Consider the following 15967-nt stretch of genomic DNA (forward strand, 5'->3'; position numbering starts at 1 on the left):
CAGCCTGGTCTACAAAGTGAGTGCAGGACAGTCAAGGATACACAGAGAGACCCTGTCTTGAAAAACAAAACAAAACAAAACAACCAAACTCAAAGGCTCAAGAGAATTTCTTTTCCTATATTCCCAATATGCTTTGCCATTATTATCTTTCCTTCCTTTCTTTTTCTTTTCTTTTGTTTTCTCTTTTTCTTTTCGAGACTGGCTCTCACCAGGTAGCCCTGGCTGACCTGGAAGTCACTATATAGACCATGGCCTAGAACTAACAGAGATCTGCCTGCCTCTGCCTCTGCAGTGCTGGGATTAAAGGTGTGCACCACCACGTTTGGCTCCACTATTTCTCCATAGTCATTCCTCCATTTCCACCTTCTGAGGACAGAATTAAAGGTGGGCCACCATGTCCACTGGGCATTCTCTAAGTTTCTGGGGATCCGAACCCCATTCTTCATACTTGCTTTAACTGCTAACTATCTCCCTAATCTCTATTTGCAGAACTTTTCTAGAAGCCCTAGTAGGGCTATAATGAGGCTATCTTCCACTGCAGGTGTAAACAAATGCCCTTTTATGTTATTTAAAAATGTCTTGTTAAAAAAAAAAAAAAAAAAAAAGAGGGAAAATATGGCTTATGTGTAAGAATCCTGCGATTTTTTTTTTTTTTTTTTTAATTCTGCGATTTTTAAATAAGACGGAGAGACAGCAGCAACTCTCTGGAGCTGTTACAGGAATGAGGGAACACATGCTCAGAAGTGAGTGGAGAATCCAAAACACTGGAGACAAAGGTGTGAGCTGTGTAGATTCTCAAACATAGAGGATGAAGCGCTGGGTGCAACAGTACAGGTCAGACAGGTGGGTGAGGCAGGAGGATAGGGAGTGCCAGGCCATCCCAACTTACATGGTGAGATCCTGTCTCACACAAAAACAAAGAGAGGGCCGGCAAGATGGCTTGGTTGGTACAGGTGCCTGTTGCCAAGCCTGATGACCCGAGATGAATCCTGAGGACCCACCCTGTAGGATAGACCTGACCTCCAACAAGATGGCTCAGTGGGCCAGTCATGGTGGCGCATGCCTTTAATCCCAGCACTCAGGAGGCAGAGGCAGGAGGATATATGTGAGTTCGAGGCCAGCCTGGTCTACAAAGCGAGTCCAGGACAGCCAAGGCTACACAGAGAAACCCTGTCTCAAAAACAAACAAACAAAACAAAACAAAAATAAAAACAAAACCAAAAGACGGCTCAGTGGGTAAGAACATTTGTTGTAATTACATGGGAAACTCAGTTCACATTCTCAGCATGCAGACACAGAAAAAGCTGGGAATAGAGGGGTGTGCCTGTAACCCTGGCATTGGAGAGCAGAGGCATGCCGATTCTGGAAGCTTCCTGTCCAGCCAGTCTAACTGAAACAGAGAGCTTTAGGGGTCCAAGAGACAGGACGATGACTGATACTCTCCTCCGGCCTACCATGTGTATGTACAGACGTGCACACACACTTATACCATACACACAAATCAAGAAAAGAAGAAAAAAAAAAAGTAGAATGAACTGAATTATAGTGAGGTGAGCCTGGTGGCATATATTTGTAATCTCTCCACTTGGGAGGCAGAGGCAGAAAGATAAGGAGTCAAGGTTATTGTTGGCTAGATAGCATGTTTCCGGCCTGCTGTACTAAATGAGACCTAGCCAAAAAGGAGGAAAAGAGGAAGAAGAAGAAAAAGGAGGAGCCGGGCGTGGTGGCACACGCCTTTAATCCCAGCACTCGGGAGGCAGAGGCAGGCGGATCGCTGTGAGTTCGAGGCCAGCCTGGTCTACAAAGTGAGTCCAGGATGGCCAAGGCTACACAGAGAAACCCAGTCTCAAAAAACCAAAAAAAAAAAAAAAAAAAAAAAAAAAAAGAGGAGGAGGAGGAGGAAGAAAGTATTAGTTATAAGAGCATAAGAGCATTGGGTTGGAAGTGTCTACAAGAGACACTAGGAAGCTGATGTATAGACTCTCACACTCAGGCTGGAGATGGCTCAGAGGTTAAGAGCACCATCTGTTCTTCTGAAGGTCCCAAGTTCAATTCCCAGCAACCACATGGTGGCTCACAACCACCTGTAATGAGATCTGGTGCCTTCTTGTGGTGGGCAGGCACACATGTGGGCAGAATACTGTATAAATAATAAATAAATCTTAAAAAAAAAAAAAGAATCTCACATTTAGGAGAAGGCATGACAGTGGTACAAGAGATTCAGGAATCTCTTTTTGCTGTAATCATTTAAGTCCAGGAAAGAGGTGACTAGACAATATAGCCGAGAGGCCCGAAGACCGAGTCTTGGCATTCTTCAGACTAAGAAGGGGTGGCTATGGGTGGTGGAGGAAAGAGAAGATGAGGAAGGAGGAGGGAATCAGGGCTACTGGTGTCCACGAGCTGAGAGACAGCAGCTGAGCCCACACTATCACTCCCATTGGGTCGCTAAGCAGAACGTGATCAGTCCACTTCAGGCATCAGCGCCCCGCCTCCTTATCACCTTGGGCTGATAATAGTTTGTCAACAAGTATTTGCTAAGCATCTATGGGAGTGGGTCAGGTGCTAATAAAACAAGACGGTTTCTAATAACAGGAGTGGAATCGAGTGACCTGTTTCATTTAAGGGGATCACAAAGGTCCTCTTGGAGGAGCGACACAAGCAGAGACCTGGAAAATGAGATGATGACTGACAGATTGAGGGGAATAGTTTTCCTGGTCAGGGGAAGACAGCGTGGGGTGAAGTGGGGAAGAAGGAGTCCAGTCTGGCCTCATAATGGATGAAGGGAAGACCTGGCAGTCTCACTGAGCGTGTAGGCCATAGCTGGGAACTTAGGCTCAGCTCCAAGTGTGATGCTGAAGACTTAGGCAGGAGTCACATGACCTGATTTGTATTTCACAAATGCCATCGAGTTGGTCAGATAGACATCAGAGTGTAAGGGGAGGGGGGAGCTGGGGGGCAGGGAGTTAGGAGGTTCTCTTAGTAGAGGTAACAGGTGGCATCTGGGACAAGAACCTGCCAGAACACACACTGGAGCCTGTCTTTGGGCCAAAGTTTTTCTATAGCAAAGAAAGACTACCTACCAAAGAGGTAGTTTGGCAGGCACAACCCTTGCTCTTCGGTTGATTACTTACTTACAAGGAAACTCAGATCGCCCACTTAAAGTTGCCAATCATTGCATTAGTGCATCCTAGTGGCTAAAAAAAAAAAAAAAAAAAAAAGCAGGAACTGGAGGAAGAGCAGCCAGGGTACCCCAGAAACAGGTCTTGGGACCTTCTTTTGTAAGGAGAGCAAAGCTGCCAGCAAGAGACACCTTGACCACCCTAGAGGTGTGCAGAGTTCCAGGTCTCAGCTTCCAACCCCATTGGAGATTCTCAGAAGCTCTGAAAAGCGGTGACTCAGGGGAGGTTCCTCCCTTGAATACCTCTTCCTAGTCCGCTGGGAATGACTCACCTGGTTCCCTCCCTCAAGAGTGACCCCGGGGCCAATCCCTTAATGAGTCCACACCTCACCCTACTCTCCAGTCTGGGACAATAGAATGGTGGTGCTTTTGGCTCCCTAGGGGCAGAGGTTGTCAGCAACCACCCAGGTAGCTTCAGACACCTTTGGTGGGATTCGGAGGTGCCTAAAAAAGGCAGACCTAAGACCTTTCTTTTCCCTTTGCACGGAAAGGAGCCTGCTGCCCACAATATCTTTGAATTTGCAGAGCTATTTAGCAGCATTTTGTTCGCAAGCTTTGGTGTGTTGGATAGTAACATTTCCTTATTTATTTCTTTATTATTTATTTAGTGCTGGAGATTAAACCCTCCTGAGAGCTAAGCACAGGATCTACCCGCAAAAGTCTTGGAGGATTTTCTTTTGGCTACAAATCTTGCTGGGGGGGGGGGGGCAAGCACCAGACGTCCCCGAACTCTGCAATGCTGACACTGGAGGAAGAGAACATACTGGGTGGGGGTGGGGAGTTAATAAACACACTTCCATTTCTGGCAGGACAAGGGCTGGATGAAGCTGGTACTTCAGGGAGCAAGGCGGTGGTCACCTGAGCTAGGTGTAGCACGCCCGAAGCAAATGGGAGGGGCGGGGAAAGCGCGCCGCTTGTCCAGCTACGGGTAAGCAGATGCCCTCGGGATGCTCGCTGAGGTCCGTAGCCAGCGCACGGTCGCCTCCTACTTCCTGCGCCCTAGTCGCCTCTGAGCCACTCTGGACATCCCCCTCCTCTCTCTTCCCGAGCCAGCGTGGCGCCCGCCTTCAACCTTGTCCCGCCGCTTGGGGTCGCCGCCCTGTGGGAACAGGACAGTTGGAACGCGGTAGGCACTGCCCCCCACCCCCTCGGGGGGCTCCACCTCCCGGCCCAGGCGCGCATCCACGCCCCACCCGGAGTCTGCGGCCAGGCTACCCAGAGTTACCTGCTTGGGGAAGTCACAGTCCACAGTTTGGACTCTAACCCGGTGGATCCTACAGAGCCCAAAGCTACATTCCTAGGGGAGGGGTCCTCTGACCTAGAGGGTCTCGGATCACGTTACCCGCCGAGAGGAAGGGACCGCGCAAGGCTGAGTAAACTGGGGGTAAAAGTTGCATTTAGCTTAACCTTCCCAAACCCTAATTGCACTTCGGTGGCGGGTTGACCCGGCGTTCAGAGTTCCTGGAACCCCAAGGGCCCCAGAGTGGCTTCTAAGGATACAGGTACTGTCCCCACGCGCGGGTGAGACATGCGTGGCGGATACCCTGGGGCGGGAAGCGCGAGCGTTAGCCAAGGACCTGGAGCGGGGAGATCTCTAGCAGGCGTGCGCATGCATTCGCTCATGCATCTCTCCATGTATCCATGCATCCGCCTCGGGACACCCCGCGTTGAATGCAGAAATAGGGTATCTGCCTGCTAGGGCAGGATCGCAGCGGGGCAAACAGCAGCTCGCGTAGGGGGACAGAGGAGATCGGGGCAGGGAGGAGAGAGATCACCCCAAAGGCACAGTTGGAAAACCGGGCGTGGGGGGGGGGGGAGGGTGTTCCTTGAGAAGTCCCGCAGGCGCTGAAGGGGGCCGGGCGGGCCTCTGGGGCCAACTTTCCGGAGGGAGGTGCGGCCGGAGGGGGCGGCGCCGGCGGCAGGAGGCGGGAGTCGGGGGCCGAGGGGGGGGGAGTCACTTTAAAGGCTCTTTCTTACCCATAATGCTTTGTGGGGACGTTGACAAGTGGATCCAAGATGGCGTAGAAAGTAATGACAGGTAAGTCCTGACTTCCCCGTTCTCCGCTGCCCGGGTCGCTTCTGGAGCCTCCAGAGCTAACCGGGGAGAGGCCTGGAGTCTTCTCGGGTCCTCCGGGTCCTGGACAGCGCGGCCCTGGGGACAGCCGGGGGGTCCCGACGGCCGGCGACAGGGCCCGGGGAGCGGGGCTCTCTTAGAGGCGAGGCCCGGACGCTGGAGCTGTTTACTGCTTCTTCCCCTCCTCAATCTCCTTTTCCCTCCGCTGGGGGGCTGAGGCGCCAGGGGCCTAGGCGGTGGCCCGGGGGGGTCCTTGCACACGCCTGAGGTTCGGGGGAACCCAGGAGCCCGCGCGAGGCTGCTCGGGCACGGGCCGCCCCGGGGTCCCCGCACGCCCCGCGCCCTGGGGTCGTGGCATAGGGTGGGGAGCGGGCGGCCTCCCACGCCGTGCGCGGTGCAGCCCTCCGGGTTAGCACTTCCACCCGGGGTGGGGCAGTGACCCCAGGGAAGAGGACACCACGAAAAGTGGGTCAGGGGGGCGCCCCTCCCCAGCAGAGGGCTCTGCCCAAGATTCACTGTAGTCCCCCTCTCCCCGCCCCCCTCCGGGGACATGCGTGGCCTGTGAGCACATCTACAAAAACAAATCCACTATCTCTTCCTGGAGGTGTCTTAAAAGGCCCCTTTCTTTCCTCCCCCCCCCCCCACCAAGGGCTCGAGTCTAAACTAGGAGCTGTGATTTCTCTCCCCCAAAGCTTTAAGTCTTATGCCCCTCTGGCCTTTGCTGAGGGTCCTTTCATACAAGGCTGGAAGCCAGAGTCCTCAGATTTCTTTTGGGTTGGGAACCTTGTAAGTTTTTGTTGAACTCCCGACATTGGCATTCTCTCTCCTTTGCAAACTTAGACTTTTCAGGCAAGCCATTAATATAATCAAAAGTCTAACTTCAGAGATAATAGAGTCCCAGAGAGGGCGTCAGAAGAGGGAGACCTTATCTGTCCTAGTTTGTTCTTGATTTTGTCCTCTCTTCACTCATGAATAGCCTTTTTTCCCTCCTTGACTTTTCCTCCCCATCTTTTGTTTTTGAAAGCAAGACTAATCAGCGCCGCCGAAGGAGATGAGTTTGCTGTGCTCAAGACTTAGGAACACTTTGTAATCTATTGCTGAAAGACAGTATTTTCAGTTTTAGGTAAAAGTAACAGATTGGCCTCCCCTTCCCCCCACAGAAAAAAAGCTTCATACTGTACTGTTTTTGTAACTTTTCCCACTTGAAGTCAAAATATTCTTTTACTCTAGGGCTACAATATGTTTGCTACTGGTATTGTATAGCGATATTCTGCTTTCCTGTTTGCCCCAGGGATTGGATGAAGCAATTGATCACCAATGAACTACAGAGTCGGAGAGATGTGCAAGGTGAGAAAATGAAGTTAAAGACTGCCCCGTTTTCCCTCTTGTAACCCACTCAAGGGTAAGGCTAAAAGCTACTTCCCGAGCAGATCAGTCAGCCAGCTGGGATACGGGCGGCACTAGATTTCAGAAAGATGTGCCGCCCTTTTTAGTGGCTCCAACTTATTCATACATAGTGGAGTCTATCAATAGCCAAGTGTTATTTGTGGCAGTCTTTGATCAGTGTCTTCTCCAGGAGTAATTATAGTTTGCCTCTTCAGATTTCCTTGTGTAACTTTAATTGGATGGTCTGGATTTTATCTGTTTTTTTTTTTTTTTTTTTTTTTTTTTTTTTTTTTTTTTGGTTTTTCGAGGCAGGGTTTCTCTGTGTAGCCTTGGCCATCCTGGACTCACTTTGTAGACCAGGCTGGCCTCGAACTTACAGCGATCCGCCTGTCTCTGCCTCCCCAGTGCTGGGATTAAAGGCATGCGCCACCACGCCCGGCACTGGATTTTATCTGTTTTCCTGTCCATCGCTTGCTCCACGCTGAGTATAAGAAATTGGGTAGCTGGAGTTTGCACACCCACACTTTGTGGGATACTTATGAAGTATATACCCTTTTTCATTGGAGATAGTAATTTTCAGAAAGCAGCTATTTTTTATTTTAATTTATTTAGCTATTTGCTTTGTGGTGTTGGTATGCATGGGACCTAATGGCCTCACACACACTAGGCAAGAGCAGAACCACTGAGCTACATCCGCAGCCCCTTTTATTTCCTGAAAAGCTGAATAGTAAATGTCTGATAGTAGTTTAACTAAAAATAATAGTGTTAATAATAGTTCTGTGTTGCTTAGGGGATATGACTACCTGGTCATCATTTCTGGTCATAGATGGTGTGTAAATTCAAATTCAGATTCTTGATTTATTTATCCCATGTAATACTTGTTTTTTCCTTTTGGTGACAGGCTTTGGCTGTCTAAATAGACAAGGCTCACTTTGAACCTCCCAGTACTGGCCTTAAAGGCTGGTGCTACCATGCTTGTTGTAATACCTTGGAGTTAAAGGACATTATATTATATTAGTGGACGTTTTGTTCTGTGTACCGGGGACAGAGAAGCTTGTTGTTACAGTTTTCAACTAGTTTCTCAAGGTACCTTACCCTGGTTGCTTTAGAAAAATATAAGACATTTTGGTCAATTGACTACAGTGCTTTTTTTTTAAACCTCCTTTACAAATTTCAAAATTAAAGATTTTGAAATCTTTGCAAACTTTTCAAATCTAGTACATATTTTAAAGAATATGCTGGGTGGTGGTGGAACATGCCTTTAATCCCAGCACTCGGGAGGCAGAGGCAGGTGAGTTCGAGGCCAGCCTGGTGTACAAAGTGAGTCTGGGGCAGCCAAGACTACACAGAGAAACCCTGTCTCCAAAAACAACCACCACCACCACCAAATAAAATGCAGTAAAGGGAGTGGTTACTTGGGAAAGGGAGGTGAACACAGATCAAGATTCTTGTGGCACATAGCACTTGTGTTGAAACTCAGCAGTGCTTACTTTAATTTTTGGAAAGCATAGTTAGAGTTTTAAATTTATTTTCAGCATGTGGATGAAGGCATTTTCTTGTTTTAGACCTCCCAGCTTAAACTTTCCTCCTGTTTTGTTTGAAACCTACAGGTAATTCTGTGGCTAGGAGCCAAGTTTCTATCTGCGTTTTACCCCCAGACACGTTCACTTGTAGGCTAGAAGTTGAGTACTTAGGAGGAGGTGATCTTGTGGGGCTACTGCTCTTAGCCTGAATTGGGTTGAGACATTTTCACAGTTCCCACATAGGCAGACAAGTATTGTTCTCTTCAAAGTGAAGCTGGTGGTGGTTGGCCACCAAGCAACTTGTTACATGAAATATTCTAAAATGGGAAATACCAGAGTGCCAAAGGTTACAGAGAGTAGAAGTCTTTGTCTTTGAGCTGAGGAAAGACACGGCTTTTTCGGCTATCTTTTGGCTGCTAAGCTAGGGCACTATTTTAGGTAACGTATTTTTGGGGGAGTCAGTCATACAGCCTAGTGCCTCCCTATTTGCTGGGAAATTTGCCTTTTGCTATTTCATCTTTAGAGAGTTTAAATGAATTCAGTCGTCATTATCTTTAAACTCTGTATACGTATGCAGACTGTCCAGTTTTCAGTGCCTAAGGGAACAGTGCTTAAAAAAAAAAAAGGCAAAAAAACCCAGGAGAAGCCATTCCTGCCTGTGGAGGGCCTTGCGAAACTTGAACGTTTGCAGCCTTATGCCCTGGAGAGCTTGCTCAGTGGTTAAAGGCACTAGTTGCTCTTACAGAGGGTCTGGGCTCAGTTTCCAGCCCCTATATGGTCTCTCATAACTGTGTGTTCTAGGGGAGTCAATACTCCTTTGGGCACTAGGCCTGTATGTGTAACGCAGACATACATATAGGTAAAATACTCATACACATAAATAAAAAAGTGTAGAAAAATTGTAGAAATGCAACATTTTCATGAAAAGCTAAGAACAGTGTAGAGGGATCCTCAAGGAAGTTGCTTAATTAAATCTTATAAATGTACCTGTGTTCTCTGTTTAAATAGGCTTGACATTAACACTGGATGCAAACAGCCATAATTGTCTGTCACTAAGATCCAAGGGCAGGCCCAGTGCAAGAAATACAGGTCTTAGGGTTGTTTTCAAAAAAAGACCTATTTATTATGTAGACAGCACTCTGCCTGCATGTACACCTGCAGGCCAGAAGAGGGCATCAGATCTCATCATAGATGGTTGTGAGCCACCATGTGGTTGCTGGGAATTGAACTCAGGACCTTTGGAAGAGCAGTCAGTGCTCTTAACCTCTGAGCCAGCTCTCCAGCCCCAGGGTTGTTTATTTTCATAAACTTAGGTAAACATACTTGCAGATGTAATTGGACTGCTAAGCAGGATTTTGAAATGTTTTCTAGAAGTGTAATACGGAGAGAGCGGCCTCATCAGCTTCCTGGCTTCTTCCGTGTGTGGGCGTGTCAGGATTGTTTCTGTAGCAGGAGCTGCAGCAGCACGCAGCACTGCCCTTATCACTTCAGGACTGGCTGAGATAATGCTTTTGAGGATCCTGACTCTGATAATCAGCCGTCCTTGGCGATTATCTTCTCCTCCTCTTTCTCTTCCTTCTTTATTTTTTGGTTTTCTGAGGCAGGGTTTCGCTGTGTAGCCCCGGCTACCCTGGACTCGCTTTGTAGGCCAGGCTGGCCTCGAACTCACAGAGATCCACGCACGGGCCTGTCTCCCGAGTGCTGGGATTATAGGCGTGCGCCACCAGCACGTCTGGCCCAGTAGTCTGTTTTTAAGGCTATCGCTGATAGAGCATGAAGTCTACTTGCATGTGTAATATATGTTATATTTATATCAAGTGTTTGTTATGTTTCAGTTATCTGAAAGTAATTGAGGGTTTCCAATTTAAAATCAAAAGCCTTAGCAACGTGTTCACCCTGGTAAACATACTGGGTCCATTGCCCTAAGATCAGGAAGTCTGGCGAAACAGGAATTTGTCTTGCTTTGAATAAAAAAACCTGATTTGGTGTGTGTGTGTGTGTGTGTGACACACATATAGCTAATTGAAAGTTCTAGCATGCATGTGCATGTGCGGAAGCTAAAGGACAACCTTGTGGCGTTTCCTCACTGCTTCCACCTTCCATGGGATCCATAGGTTGAACTCAGGTCGTCAGGCTTGTGCTGTGAGTGCCTTTACCCACTGAACCCCCCCTCCCGTCCTCATCCTATCTTTGCTCTGACTGCTTTTTTTTTTTTTGGTTTTTCGAGACAGGGTTTCTCTGTGTAGCCTTGGCCATCCTGGACTAGCTTTGTAGACCAGGCTGGCCTCGAACTCACAGCGATCCGCCTGCCTCTGCCTCCCGAGTGCTGGGATTAAAGGCGTGCGCCACCATGCCTGGCTGCTCTGACTGCTTTGAAGTGAGAATGACGGAGCTTTATTTTTGTGCCATGCTTTCAGTTGTCTTATCATGTCTGAATTTGCTTTTTCACTTTTCCTTTGTGAAAATATACCTTATGGTGGAAGCGTTCTTGTACACACAAGCCTGTCAGGTGTATTTATAAATAATATAGTCTAAAAAATTACACAGAAATGCATGCATATGGTAAGTTAAATTGAGCTACGCTTGAGTATATGTGTGTAAATATATGGGAGTGTGTATATATATATATATATATGTATATATGTGTATATATGTGTATATATGTGTATATATGTGTGTATATGTGTATATATGTGTATATATGTGCAGTACCCACCACCCACATTAGGTGGCTCACACCTACCTGTAACTCCTGGTCTTCTGGCTTCTGTGGGTAACTGCACACGTCTGTGACATTTACACAGACAAAATGTGTATTAAAAAGAAAAAGGTTACAAACAAACACTGTCATGTCACCCCTCTCCCCCAGCCCCGTTTTTCCTTCATCTCTAGTTCTGTTCTCCTGCATGGCCTTGGCAAATAGCTGGGGGTCATTTAGTTTTTGGAAGACCCCTCTGATCCTAAAGTATATGGCAACGGCAGAAGTTGAGTGAGGAATCCAGACAGATTACTGGATGCCTGTTCTGCTCTGCTGACACGGGAAGCATTAGTGACAGTCTGACCACTTAGACAGTTAGTCTTGTGGTCAGGCTGGGGAAAGTTTTGGTTTGTTGACCATTTATTTTTTTGTTTTGTTTAATTATTTATTTTGTGTGTTTTGAGAGAAGATCTGTGTAGCCCTGGCTGTCCTGGGACTCACTCTATAGATGAGGCTGGCCTCTGCCTCCCAGTGCTGGGATCAAAGATGTGCACCACCACTGTCTGTCAATCACCTTCTTCATCATTATTAGTAAATACTTATTTATTACACATGCAGTGTTCTGCTGTGTGCCAAAGAGGGCATCAGATCTCATTATAGATGGTTGTGAGCCACCATGTGGTTGCTGGGAATTGAACTCAGGACCTCTAGAAGAGCAGGTGGCGCTCTTAGCCACTGAGCCATCGCTCCAGCCCCAAACAGTTTTTAATAAAACATTTTTTAGATTTATTTTATGTATATGAATATTTTATCTGCATGTATGTGTACTACATGCATGTCTGATGTTCTTGGAGACAGAAAGTGCTCTGAATCCCTTGGAGTTGTAGTTACAAAGGATGTGAGCCACTCCTGTGTACTGGGAATCCCTGGTCCTCTGCATGAGCATTATGTGCTGAGCCATCTCTCCATCCCCAACCTTGGACCTTTGGTCCACCTGCCTCCACTTCTTGAGTACTGGGATTATAGACATGTGTCACCATGCCAGTTCCAGGTATTGGACTCAGGACTTTATAGATGAGGAAATGTAGGTCTGGAGAAACTGCCTTGCCCAAGGTCACACAACTCAGTATAGGAGCCTGAAAGCTTTTCTCTCTAGAGGCTTGTGTCAGGCCTTTTGGTCCATGGCTAGTTCTGCTGCATCAGATTGAGTGCAGAAAGGCCAGATGCTGTGAATGGTGGATACAGCTGCTTCTGAAATGGTACATCAGTAGCTGATTGTTGTTGTCGCTTTGTTGTGTATTTTTTGGAGACAGGGTATTGATGTATAGAGATTCTCCTGCCTTAGTCCTCGAGCACTGGGATTAGAGATTAGAGTTGTACCAGCATAGCTGGCAATCTGTGGTATTTAAAGGCTTTTTTTTCTCTCTTTCAGAAAGTATAAAGAGCTCTGATGGGCTGTTTGGGTGGTCCCCAGTGCAGTGAGCTGCAGGTGAGTATAGATGCTGAGGAGAGTGTTATGAAGGAGAAAACTCAGCAATTCCTGAAGAAGACACAAGAGAGAGACCTCGTCTCATCTTTCTCCTTTTACTAGTTTTTTTTTTTTCGAGACAGCGTTTCTCTGTGAAGCCCTGGCTGTCTTGGACTCACTTTGTAGACCAGGCTGGCCTCGAACTCACAGCAATCTGCCTGCCTCTGCCTTCCAAGTGCTGGGATTCTAGGCATGTGCCACCATGCCTGGCCTTCTTTTTTTTTTTTTTTTTTTTTTAAAGATTTATTTATTATGTATACAGTATTCCACCTGCATTTACACCTCCAGGCCAGAAAAGGGTACCAGATCGCATTATAGATGGTTGTGAGTCACCATGTAGTTACTGGGAATATAACTCAGGACCTTTAGAAGGGCAGCCATTGCTCTTAACCTCTGAGCCATCTCTCCAGCCCCTAATTTTCTAAATATACAAAATAATAGCACTCACAACAATCTTCCTGCCTCTGCCTCCCAAGTGCTTGGATTAAAGGTGTGCGCCACCATGAGTCTGTCTTTTAACTGCAACTGTCCCTGCTGAGTCAGCACAGTGTTCTTCCAACTCCTCTGAGGGGAACACAGGAAGCTTGTATACTTTTCAAGTTTACAGTAACTTGTGGGCGTGGTTTCCTTTGTCAATTGAGTATGTGTGGATTTTGTGTGATTTGTCTCTGTGGAGATGATTGGAAGCTTATTTGAGATGAATTATTGGTCATTGAAAACTAAGATGACCAGGCTGTGTTGCATACTTTTAATTTCAGCACTCAGGAGGTAGAGGCAGGCAGATCTCTTGGAGTTGGAGGCCAACCTGAGTTACAGAGCGAGTTCTAGGATAGCCAGGGCTACACAGAGAAAACATGTCTGAAAACCTAAAAAGAAAAAAGAACGGCTAAGATAGAGATTGGCAGAGAGGTTCATGCCTGAAATCTCAGTACTTGGGAAGACTAGAGAGTTACTAGCTAAAGGCTCTTGGACTATATAGGGAATCCCAGGCCACCCTGAGACTGTTTTAAAATCTAATAAAAAACTGGCATGATGGGTTGTTCCTGATTCAGCGTTAGGAAGGCCGAAGCAGGAGGCTTGACCCTGTTAGGGGTGGCGGGGGGGGGGGGGGGGGGGGGGGAAGGGAAAGAAAACCGAGGTGGAGGTAACCATGGTCATCCGACAAGGAGCGCACAAGTATATGTGTGTGACAGATCCTTGGTAATAGGCTTTCTCTGCTGATGAAATGAGCCAATTCAAGTCAGATTAAAGCACAAAGGCAGCTCTTGGTCGCGTTTACCTGCCTCAAGGAATGAGGTGGGGGAGACAGGAAGGAGGGGGAAGAGAAAGAGAGAAAGAGTGAGTGCGTGCAGGGAGAGAGAAAATGCGGAGAGAACAAGGGTACCAAAATGTCTGAAGTATATAGGGAAGCTCAGCCCCTGGTCTGGAAAGTTCGGGGTAGAGGGCAAGGTGTGCCAGCCATGCCCCGTAACAGATAGGGACTACTGAGGGATGCTGGGAAAACGTAGAGGCCAGGTCCACTCTGGTTTGTTAAATATGCACCTCAGCTGCTTGTCCCAGATCTGAAACCCAACAGTCTAGCCTTTTGTTGATAATAAATGAATACCGTAATTTTCGGACGGTAAGACATACTTTTTCCTCCCAAAAGTTGGGGGGAGGGGGGCCGGATTATGGTGCGTCTTATGGTCCCATTACTGTTTTTCTTGTTTTACTGCTGTAAAAACCGGGTGTGTCGTATGGTCAGGTGTGTCTTGTGGTCAGGTGTGTCTTGTGGTCTGAGAAATACATTAAGGGGCTACGTAATTGTCTATGACTACTTCTTGCTGACATTGGGGCGTCAGCAATGGTGGGGAGGGCAAGAAGCTGCCATGATGGCCAAGTCCAGGACGAGCAGGCAGGCTGTTTCACGTGCTGTCCAGGGTCTGTGGGAACAGCTGGGAAAGTGCAGGCCCAGTTGAAGCAGTCTGTGGGGCTAGACCAGAGCTCCTGCGTTCCAGATGTAGATTTTGAAACACCTGGACCTGGCAGGATAGTGGAGTGTGTGTGTGTGTGTGTGTGTGTGTGTGTGTGTGTGTGTGTGTGTGTGTGTATGAATGAGGCAGAATATGAAGTTAGGTAGGGGTATGTTAAATATGAGCCTCAGCAGCTCGTCCCGGATCTGAAGCCCAGCATTCTGCAGCTGGGGCCACAGGCCAATGTCAGCCACCTGACATTGGTGCTGGGAACAGAGCTCTGGTCTGTTGCAAAAGCAGAGCATGTTCTCCAAGCCATCTTTGCAATCCCTGGACCTTTCTTAGTGTTGAAATTATTCAGCGTTTGTGTTTATTACCTAGAAACGGTTGATTTTCTTTGGACATTGCATTTCAAATACTCATGCTGTAAATCATGATATGTGATAGTTTGATGCTTTAAAAACTTAGTAAATGTTGATGAACATTTCATGTTATAAATTTCATAATTTTAAGCTGAGGGTAGTGTTGCATGCCTTTAGTCCCATGACTGGGGGTAGGGGTAGAGGCTCGCAAAAAGGCAGGCAGATCTCTGAGTTGGAAGCCAGCCTGGTCTACAGAGCAAGTCTAGGACAGCCAGACCTACTCAGAGAACCCCTATTTCAAAAAACAAACAAACAAAAATAAAAGAAATGTCACAATTTTAATTTACACATGCAAGTCTTGCAGAAATAATCTTATCCATTTTAGACTGGCTCTAGACTATCTATCAGCATGACCTTGAATTTCTCTTCCGCTTCCTTCTCCTGATTACAGGTGTGGGTACCATGACAGTTTCTGTGGTACTGGGACTTGAACCTCGGGCTTTGTGCATGATAGTCAAGTACTGTTAGCTGAACTGCATTGCCAAGTCTATCAACATCTGTCTTTTTGCTTTAGTTATTAATGCTGCTGGCTGGTTTTCAGCTCTCTATTAAAAAAAGATTTATTTTAAAAAATTTTATGTATGAGTATTCTGCCTGCATGTACACCTGCACACCAGAAGAGGTCATTAGAGCACATTACAGATGGTTGTGAGCCACCATGTGGTTGCTGGGAATTGAACTCAGGACTTCTGGGGGAGCAGCCATTGCTCGTAACTTCTGAGGCATCCTCCAGCCAGTTAATCCTTTAATCTACATCCATAGGTGGAAAAATATATTTATGTATGTGTGTATATATGTGTGTGTGTGTATGTGTGCATACACACACACACACACACACATATCTTTTGATTATCTCTAGGATAAATTTTGGAGTAAAAGGATATTTATGTTAATGCATGTTGTTGTTGTTGTTTTTTTCAAGACAGGGCTTCTCTGTGTAGCCTTGCCTGTCCAGGACTCCCTTGTAGACCAAGCTGGCCTCGAACTCACAAAGATCTACCTGCCTCTGCCTCCCAAGTGCTGGGATTAAAGGCATGTGCCACCACACTCAGCTAATGCATGTTTTTATGGATTCTGATGTATTGTTTAACAGTAGCACCAATGATGTCATGCCAGTTTGGACTAATAGCAAATACAGATTTTCCTGTTGCACTATCAGTAGGATGGAATTCCATTTTCCTGTAAACATTTCTTTTTCTGATTTAG

At 47.0% G+C, this 15967-nt stretch overlaps 2 protein-coding genes across 4 annotated transcripts in view; one reads left to right on the forward strand and one right to left on the reverse strand.

Annotated features, from left to right (window-relative positions):
* Positions 1–4117: 4117 nt before the first annotated feature.
* Positions 4118–5804, reverse strand: LOC127200811 (proline-rich protein 2-like). Its single transcript, XM_051159280.1, has 2 exons — positions 5156–5804; positions 4118–4277 (listed from the first exon to the last, which is right to left on the reverse strand). Exons 1-2 carry the CDS (start codon positions 5802–5804, stop codon positions 4246–4248), a joined length of 681 nt encoding a protein of 226 aa, XP_051015237.1. The 3' UTR covers positions 4118–4245.
* Helz (helicase with zinc finger) overlaps positions 5159–15967 on the forward strand; it is a 131861-nt gene continuing 121052 nt past the window's right edge. For all 3 annotated transcript variants that reach the window (XM_051158932.1, XM_051158933.1, XM_051158934.1), the window contains exons 1-3: positions 5159–5216; positions 6544–6599; positions 12292–12348. The gene's annotated coding sequence lies outside the window, so the exon portion shown is untranslated. The remainder of the gene's footprint in view (positions 5217–6543; positions 6600–12291; positions 12349–15967) is intronic.

This window comes from Acomys russatus, chromosome 16, assembly GCF_903995435.1.
Source record: "Acomys russatus chromosome 16, mAcoRus1.1, whole genome shotgun sequence".
In the NCBI taxonomy this organism is placed as follows: domain Eukaryota; kingdom Metazoa; phylum Chordata; class Mammalia; order Rodentia; family Muridae; genus Acomys; species Acomys russatus.